General features: G+C 47.1%; 1 protein-coding gene across 1 annotated transcript in view; it reads left to right on the top strand.

The window, feature by feature from the left end:
• LOC109932154 (kielin cysteine rich BMP regulator) overlaps window positions 1-9,787 on the top strand; it is a 132,690-nt gene that overhangs the window by 77,083 nt on the left and 45,820 nt on the right. Inside the window, exons 13-21 of the mRNA XM_048609973.1 lie at window positions 2,186-2,338; window positions 2,636-2,742; window positions 4,835-4,928; window positions 5,891-6,064; window positions 6,341-6,423; window positions 6,817-6,910; window positions 8,475-8,657; window positions 8,835-9,005; window positions 9,542-9,718. Of these exons, the coding sequence (XP_048465930.1) occupies window positions 2,186-2,338; window positions 2,636-2,742; window positions 4,835-4,928; window positions 5,891-6,064; window positions 6,341-6,423; window positions 6,817-6,910; window positions 8,475-8,657; window positions 8,835-9,005; window positions 9,542-9,718 (1,236 nt within the window). The remainder of the gene's footprint in view (window positions 1-2,185; window positions 2,339-2,635; window positions 2,743-4,834; window positions 4,929-5,890; window positions 6,065-6,340; window positions 6,424-6,816; window positions 6,911-8,474; window positions 8,658-8,834; window positions 9,006-9,541; window positions 9,719-9,787) is intronic.

The following is a 9,787-nucleotide window of genomic DNA, read 5'->3' as shown; positions in this document are numbered from 1 at the left end:
GGTGGAGTTGTGGATAGTGCGGAAGGATGTTGCAGGTTACAGAGGGACATAGATAAGCTGCAGAGCTGGGCTGAGAGGTGGCAAATGGAGTTTAATGCGGAAAAGTGTGAGGTGATTCACTTTGGAAGGAGTAACAGGAATACAGAGTACTGGGCTAATGGTAAGATTCTTGGTAGTGTGGATGAGCAGAAAGATCTCGGTGTCCATGTGCATAGATCACTGAAAGTTGCCACCCAGGTTGATAGCGTTGTTAAGAAGGCGTACAGTATGTTAGGTTTTATTGGTAGAGGGATTGAGTTTCGGAGCCATGAGGTCATGTTGCAGCTGTACAAAACTCTGGTGCGGCCGCACTTGGAGTATTGCGTACAGTTCTGGTCACCGCATTATAGGAAGGATGTGGAAGCATTGGAAAGGGTGCAGAGGAGATTTACCAGGATGTTGCCTGGTATGGAGGGAAGGTCTTATGAGGAAAGGCTGAGGGCCTTGAGGCTGTTTTCGTTAGAGAGAAGAAGGTTAAGAGGTGACTTGATAGAGACATACAAGATGATCAGAGGATTAGATAGGGTGGACAGTGGGAGCCTTTTTCCTCGGATGGTGATGGCTAGCACGAGGGGACATAGCTTTAAATTGAGGGGTGATAGATATAGGACAGATGTCAGAGGTAGGTTCTTTACTCAGAAAGTAGTAAGGCCGTGGAATGCCCTGCCTGCAAAAATAGTAGACTCGCCCACTTTAAGGGCATTTAAATGGTCATTGGATAAACATATGGATGATAATGGAATAGTTTAGGTTAGATGGGCTTCAGATTGGTTTCACAGGTCGGCGCAACATCGAGGGCCGAAGGGCCTGTACTGCGCTGTAATGTTCTATGTTCTATGTTCTTCCAAGTTTTTGTTTCCTCTGAATTTCCCATCCAAATCCTTGCAGTTTCTTCTTAGTGAAGGAACAGATTATTAAACTGTTCAATTTCTCTGTCACAGGTTATAGGCAATAGCTTATAGCAAATGTTGGGAGAGATCAGCTAGCTTTCTTTCAGCTTTTGGTTACTTCACTGCGGAGAGAGAGAAAGAGAAATGCTCTTTCTTGCAGTCTGGAGACCTTCTGCTGCATACAGGCGCAGGCGCACACGCACGCACACATACGCAGGCACAGACAAACGCAGACAGAGACACACACAGGCGCACACACACACACACACACGTGAGCACTCAGGCAGATAGGTGCATGCACGCATACACAGGCACACATACACAGACACATACACACACAGGTGCACATGCATTCATACACAGACTCAGACACAGACAGAGAGACACACACACACACGCGTGCGCATACACTCCCCACCAGGAGCCAATCAGAGTTATTGATATGCTGATAACCTCCTAGTCCACACAAGTCACTCTAATGGAGAAACTAGTCAGCAGTCCATCTCTGAGTGAAGATTCTGTGAACCCACATCCACAGGAGACGTCGATTGTCCATCTTCCCCGCTGTCTGAACAAAACAACAGTGTAAAGACAACTCAGAATGAGTTCCAGTAACTTGTTTTTCAAAAGTGCAGCAATTTTTCCACAGTCCTCGGTTTAAAACAGTTGCATTTTCCCATTGTGGCCCCGACGTAAAGAAAGATAATAAAATATCTGGTCTTTACAATTATTACAAATACGCAGTTCTTCCCAAAGGATTTTCCTTGCCAGGATGATGCTCTTAACTACAAAGCAGATGAAAGAAATCTGTTACTTAACAGCATCAATCTCACTGAGGCGGCTTCAGGGATTTTCCAACAATCTGCACTGAACAGTCTACTCTCATGCTGGGAGCTGTGACAAATTCCACCACATTTCAAAACCTGATCAACAATCTGCTAAAGAAGACAATCTGGAAAATTCTCCATATCTTCCAATGTTGATGGAGCATCAAAAAACATTAGGATATACATGTGGATCTTGGCCAAAATCTAATTCACTCCTCCTTGCCTTGCCTGTGTTCTGAATTTCATTGAAATATGTCCATTAGTTTTGAGGTACATTGTTTACTGGCAAATGAGTGAAAATAACCTAACCCGTTTGAGCTGGATCTGACCCTGAGCCCCAGATCCTGAGTCTGTGTAACTCTGTTGTTACATTTATATTTAGTTGCGTGTGTGTATATGTTGTGTGTGTGTGTGTTTTTCCTCCATCAGTGTGTATCGTGCAGGGGCTAGAGTATGAAGATGGAGCAGAATGGGAACTGGAGGAGAGTCCGTGCACTACTTGTACCTGTGTCAATGGTAATGTCACCTGCAGACCCAAGCAATGCCCGCCTGTCTCCTGTCTACACCCAGGCTCAAACAACGGTACGTGTCCCAGTCAATCTAATACCAAACTCACCAAATAAATGCCAGCACATCCATCACGGGTACAGCTACTGAGACAAGACGGGGTCATCGGGGGAGAAGGGTAGATGTAGAGTCAGGGATTATGTGTAGAGATAGACATATAATTGGTGTGTTGGGAGATATCTTGGAGTGGGTGATGGGATGGATGACAGATCACTGTGCTGGTAAAGGGTCAAGGGTGCGGTAGCAGGCTCAGAGTTGGAGGTAGTTGTTGTGTGGATCTTTGACCTAATTTTCTGGGAATTTGTTTTGTAGGACATTGCTGTCCATCGTGTGACCAATGCACATACAACAAGCGACAGTACAGGAATGGGCAGGAGTTTATTGACCCAGACGATCCTTGCCAGAACTGTCACTGCCAGGTAAGCCTATTTCATGCTCCTTGTCAATCTCCTATGGAAGTGGGTCTGCCTGTGTGTGTCTATATGGCAGAATGATAGAAAGTTTACAGCACAGAAAGGGGCCTCTTGTCTGATTATGTCTGCGGCAGCTAAGAAACAAGCCATTCAGATTATAATAAATCAGGAAATCCAACTCGAAGGGAACATCATTTATTGTTGAACACCAAAATAGAGCTTGTGGCGTATGTAGGCCAGTCCCAGGCCAGGACAGACAGCTCTGCAGAGCCATCCCAAAGCACTCAGGTGATAAGTTTCAGCAGGGCAGACCATTGCCTGTTACCAAGGAAATTCATGCTCATTGAGCTCCGCAAGGATATTAATCAGTGATTCCCAATGGGACTTGCAGAGATTATCACAGACTAATCACATTTCCAACGTTTGATCGTTTCCAACGTTAGGTGTACAAAATGATCAGAGGTATAGATAGAATGGACAACTAGAGACTTTTTCCTCGGGTGGAGGTAGCTATTACGTGGGGGCATAGTTTTAAAGTGAGTGGAGGTAGATATAGGGGAGGCGTCAGAGGTAGGTTCTTTACTCAGAGAGTGGTCGGGGCATGGAATGCATTCCCGGACAGGGTAGTGGAGTTGGCCTCACTAGGGGCATTTAAGCGGCTATTAGATAGGCATATGGATGATAGTATAAGGTAGGGGTGGAGGTTAGATAGACCTTAGGTTTAGGGCAAAAGTTCGGCACAACATCGTGAGCCGAAGGGCCTGTACTGTGCTGTACTGTTCTGTGTTCTATGTTCTATGTTCTATGATCCATAACTCTGTGGGTTATGTCACATGTGAAGCATATCTAGACCCCTTTTTACCTGATTTGATGGTTTCAGCCTCCATAAACCATTCAGACACTGAGTCCCAAATCCCTAACACCCTCTAGGTGAAAAATTCTTTCCTTGTCTCCCCTCTAATTCTTCTACCAGTCACTTTAAATCAGTTCCTCCTTGTCACTGACCACTGCCCAGGTAAATAGGCCCCACCCATCCTCTCCATGCAAGGTCCTCTCACTTCTGTACATGGCAATAAATCGCTCCTCAGCCTCATCTGTTCCAGGAAGTACAACCCCAACCTACAAAAGCTTTCCTTGTAACTGCATTTTTCCTGTACTGGCTACATCCTCATAAATCTCCTCTGTACCCTCTCTAGTTCACATTCCATCCTTTCTGTAATGTGGTGACCAGAATTGCACACAGTCCTCAAGTTGCGACATATTTAATGATTTATACAGTTCCAGCATAATCTCCCTGCTCTATATTCTGTTCTTTGGCTAATGACAGAAAGTCTTCCACATACCTTCTTAATCCCTTATCAACCTGTCCAGCTAACATCGGGGATGTATGGGCATTCACTGTCAGGTCCAGAACGTCCTCTATGCCTCACAATATTCTCCCATTAATTGTGTCTTCCTTGTTTGACCTCCCCGAATGCATCACCTCACTCTTCTCCAGGTTCAATTCCATTTGCCACATTTCTGCCAATCTGACCATTTCATTGATACCTGCCTGCGACCCACAGCTCTCTCCCTCAATTTTGGCATATGACCAAGCTCTGTACAGTCTGCAAACTTCTTGATCTTGTCCAGATCGTTAATATGTACCACAAACAGCAAGGGATGCAGTTCTGTGATAACAAGGTGCAGAGCTGGATGAACACAGCAGGCCAAGCAGCATCAGAGGAGCAGGAAAGCTGACGTTTCAGGTCTAGACCCTTCATCAGAAAAGCTCCTCTGCTCCGCTCCTCTGATGCTGCTTGGCCTGCTGTGTTCATCCAGCTCTACACCTTGTTATCTCAGACTCCAGCATCTGCAGTTCCTACTATCTCCGGATGCAGTTCTGTGCCCTCTTTAGCTGGACTTGCTACGTGCTGGAGTGTGTGTGTCTGTATATTTGTGTCTGTGCAATCAAATTCTATCCAGGAATCTCCTTGAAGCATTAAGTACTCAGGGATGGGGGTCTAAAGATGAGAATGCTGAACAGTCTGGAACAGGTGCCTGCTTTAGGAATGGTCTGAGTTGCCCTTAAATCACACAATGTTTTGTCTCCTGACAGAGCGGAACAGTGCGTTGTGCACAGACCGACTGCCCCCCAACAACCTGCACACATCCGGAGAGAAAAGCAGGGCAGTGCTGTGCAAAGTGTCCAGGTGAGGGCGACTGTGGGGTTGAGAGTAGATCATTGATATTAATCAGACAGTGAGTGGGCAGGTAGTAACCAGGAAACACCAAGGAGCTGCAGTGATTTCAGGAGACTGTCTGGCAACAAAGTGTATCTTAAACAATTGCAGCTTGTTAGAAACCTCCAAAACAAAGGAACAAAGAAAGCACTGCGGATGCTGGAGATCTGAAACAAACACAAACAGAAACAAAAGTTGCCGGAGAAACTCCTCAGATCTGGCAGCAGCTGTGGAGAGAAAAGCAGATTTTAATGTTTCGGGTCCAGTGACCCTTCAAACGTTAATAGACAGGGTCCAGTGATAGACAGGCACGGACTCTCACTGGGGTACGGTCCCACAGGCACGGACTCTCACTGGGGTACGGTCCCACAGGCACGGACTCTCACTGGGGTACAATCCCACAGGCACGGACTCTCACTGGGGTACAGTCGCACACGCATTGACTCTCACTGGGGTACAGTCGCACAGGCACGGACTCTCACTGGAGTACAGTCCCACAGGCACGGACTCTCACTGGGGTACAATCCCACAGGCGCGGGCTCTCACTGGGGTACAATCCCACAGGCACGGACTCTCACTGGGGTACAATTCCACAGGCACGCTGGGGTACAATCCCACAGGCACGGACTCTCACTGGGCTACAGTCGCACAGGCGCTGACTGTCACTGGGGTACAGTCACACAGGCACGGACTCTCACTGGGGTACAGTCGCACACGCGCTGACTCTCACTGGGGTACAGTCATACAGGCGCTGACTCACTGGGGTACGGTCCCACAGGCACGGACTCCCACTGGGGTACGGTCCCCCAGGTGCTGACTGACTACCATACACTACCAATGATGGAGTGGGTAGTAGACAGTGTGAACACTGATAGGAAGTTGAGGATAAGGTAAACACCTTTGTAATGGGACCCTTGTGTTTATATCTACAGACTGTGTGTTTGAGGAACGAATTTTATTGGATGGCCAGCGGTTCCCGAACCCTGTGAATCCGTGCCAGGAATGTACCTGTTTGAATGGCCAAGTGACCTGTGAGAAGAAGGATTGTATCAGCGCCCTGTGTTCCTACCCTCTGTCAGGGTCCTGCTGTCATAACAACTGCAACGGTAACAGCCTGGGCACTGAGCCTTCGAAAAGCCTGACTGAGGGGCGGGCAGGGGTGGAAACAGAGGATCAGATCATGGGCAAGGAAATTATCATTGGTCTGCAGACTGACTGGTGAAAGTAAGGGAAAATGGCCAGAGGGTGGTGGGAAAAATTGATAAAGGGGAGCAGAAGAGAATGTTCTGGAGTGTGACTCCGATGGTGGGTGCTGTGTGAACAATTCCCGAGAATGTACAGGGATCATTTTGAACAATCTGTGTGCATGTCCCTCTCTGCAGGTTGTCAGTTTGCCGGCAAGGAGTATCCCAATGGAGCAGACTTTCCACACCCCACTAACAAGTGTAAGGAGTGTCACTGCATTGTGAGTATGGAGAGAATATTGATCCTGGTCGAAAAAGGCAAAACTCTTTTTCAGCTAGTTTGATCACAATGGAGAACCATTCTGTTTCTCATTTATCTCCCCCTCCTCCACACCTTTCACTCTATCTCTCTCTCTCCTTTTCCAATCCCTCGGTCTCTCTGTCTGTCTCTTTCTCTCTGCAATCTCTTGCTTTCTCCAGCATCTCAGTCTGTCACTCTATTTTTCTCCAATTCATTGGTGTCCTTCTCTCTATTTCTCCACCACCAATCCTTCAATGTCTCTCCCTCCATTTCCCTTCCGAATCTCTCACTCCTGCACATTTTGGAACCCAATCTCTGGAAGCACCACCCAATCTATTCCTCACTCATCCCTAACCCTCGGTTCTCTGTGCAGAATGGAAACGTGCAATGCCTGTCCAGGAGATGTCCCCCTGTGTCTTGCAGTGAGCCATTCCGCGTACGTGGAAAATGTTGTCTTCAGTGTCCAGGTGGGTGTGAGCTTCCCTTCAAAGGAGTGCAGAAGAGCTGCAAAAGTGTAGATGGACCAGACTGTTACACTGACGGATGTGGGGTACATCATCAAGAGGTTATGCAAGGGATATATAGGGTATATCAAGGAGTTTGGGGCATATTGAGGAGTTGTACTGAGGGGTGTGGGTCATATTGAGGAGCGTGGACTGAATCAGTTACCAGGCTGAGGCATATCGGATATATTTGAGAGTTTTTCTGACGGGTATGGGGTTTTTGTTTATGGTGAAAGTTTTGGCTTATCCCAAATGTTACAAAGCTGTGAGTGGTGTATTGGTGTTACGATGAAAGATGGATGATATACTGCTAACTTGGTGAAGGCTGTGGAGTATATCAGTGTTACAGTATGATATATTTGAATTACTGTGAAGGCTGTCCATATATTATTGTTCTGTTGAAGGTTGTGGGGTATATCAGCGTTACAGTGGAGAATGCCCGTATTAAACAGAGCCTAAGAGCAGGAGTAAGCCATTCAGTGCTTTGAGCCTGCTCCACCATTCAGTATGATCACGAGTGATCCTCTAGCTCAATGCCATATTTTCACTTTCACCCCATACCCCTTGATGCCCTTTAAATCTAAATATTAATTGATCTTTTCCGTGAATATATACAGTGTCTTGGCCTCCACAGCCTTCTGTGGTCAAGAATTCAACAGGTTCACTGCCCTTTGAGTGACAAAATCTTTCCTGATCTCAGCCCTAAAATGCATCCACGCTGGGTCTAGACTCCTCAACCAGGAGAAACATCCTCCCTGCAGCTAGTCTGACTAGCCCTGTTAGAAAGTATTACATTTCAATCAGATCCTCTCGTAATCTTGTAAAATCTAGTGAATGCAGGTCAAATTGATCTCGTTCCCCCTCATACCACTACCCTGGCAGCCCTGTATCAGACTAAGTGAAATTTTGCGGCACACATTCTATGGCAACTATATCTTTCCTTAGGAGAGAGACCAAAACTGCAAGCAGTATTCCAGATGTGGTCCCACCTTTATAACTGCAGTACAACATCCCTACATTGGAACTCAAATCCACTTGCAATGAAAGTTGATATACCTTACATATTCCTCATTGCTTGCTGCACCTACCAAGCTACTTTCGTTGACTGGTGTGCAAGGACATTCATTCCTTTGCACATCCACATGTCCCAAACTACCTCCATTTAACGAATACTCTACTGCTCTGTTTTTCAAAACAATATAACTTCACATTTAGTCATGTTGCACAGCATCTGCCATGTGTTTGCCCATTCACTCAACCTGTTGAAATCATGCTGATGCTGCCTCACCATCCTCTTCAAAACTCCCAATCCAGCCCAGTTCAATTTCCTCAGCAAAGTTCAAAATAGTGCATTCAGTTCCCTCATCCAGGTCATTTATGAGGATGTTATGATAGGACTTGGACTATGTGGCTGTTATGGTGATGTGAGTGGGTGATATTGATGTTACAGTGAAGGGCGCTGAGTCTGTAGTTCAGTTTGAAGTTGACTGTAGTCACATGTATTAATGTCCAGTTCTCTTTGCTCTAGCACCCCCGAGTGATTGCCTTTACGATAGCATTCTTTACCAGCACATGCAGCGTTTCTATGACCCCTCTGATGCTTGCCGTTCCTGTATATGTAATAACGGCACCATCACATGTCAGAGGAAGCCGTGTGCCCCCGTGCAGTGCTCACACCCCATCCTGCAGGATTGTTGCCGGACCTGTGATGGTAAGTACCATTCACTAGGTGGGGGAGCATCGGGGTGTTACCACTGGGGTCTTGAGAGGGGAGACGAGGGGTGGGGGGGGGGGGGGGGGGGGAATTGGGAAATGAGCCTGTGTGGGTGTGTGGGGTATGTCTGTCAATCAGTGCCTGTAGTTTGTGATCTTTCTTGGCTTGTTCCAGGCTGCCTGTTCGGTGGGAAGGAGTTTGCCAATGGAGAACAGTTTGCTGATGTGTCGGACAGCTGTAACGTGTGTGTGTGCAGGGAAGGCAGTGTCTCCTGTGAAAGAAACCCATGCCCTGTGCTGGAGTGTCCCTTCCCTATGCAGGGACGTTGCTGCAGAGTCTGTGACGGTATGCACCAGAAAGTGAGAGCTCATGGTTTCTCCATTCACCTTCAACCTTCACTCATTAGCAAAAATGATTTCCATCTTCCCAGGGAGATAAGCTGAGTGATCAGACACTGCCCTGTCACCGTCATCACACTGGCCAATGGTTTGGGAATTTTTTCCTGATGCTGGGAGATTTGCCACCCTTCCTTAGGGGGCTGTTCGCTGCTTTGAGGGAGTATCCTGCACATGGGAAGGAGCTATTGATGAGATTAAATGAAGACTGGGAGATGGCTTGTGAAACCTAATGTGGACTAATCACACTGAAGGGGCTATTTCTGTGCTTTGCAGACTTTGATATAACCTGGCTGGAGGAGGGAGGGTGATTCTGCGGAGTTTTTAGTTATCTTTCGATGGAGGGGCTGATAAAGGATTCCTGGTCATTCTGATGCAGGGTTTCTCACCAGCTTTCCCTCAGTGTGATGTTCTATCACACGTTGAAGATGTGGCCTCTCTTTACTGTCCTATCTCCTGATTCCTATCTCTGCTTTTGTGCTCCAGGGTGTAATTACATGGGAGAGGAGTACCTGAATGGTCAGGAATTTCCTGGCCCCCTTGACCCCTGCAGTCGCTGTGAGTGTATCAGTGGTTTTGTCAGCTGTTCAAGGAGGCCATGTTACAGTCCAGGCTGCAGACATCCCATCAACCTTCCAGGACAGTGCTGCCCTGTCTGTGAAGGTAAGGCGTGGATTTACAACTGCCCACTCCATGTGCACTACAGGACAGACTGAGAGACAGCAGTGAGTG

The sequence above is a fragment of the Rhincodon typus genome, chromosome 22 (assembly GCF_021869965.1).
Source record: "Rhincodon typus isolate 14 chromosome 22, sRhiTyp1.1, whole genome shotgun sequence".
Taxonomy (NCBI): domain Eukaryota; kingdom Metazoa; phylum Chordata; class Chondrichthyes; order Orectolobiformes; family Rhincodontidae; genus Rhincodon; species Rhincodon typus.
Note: the sequence above shows the minus strand (reverse complement) of the source record. Positions and strands in the feature narration are given on the sequence as shown.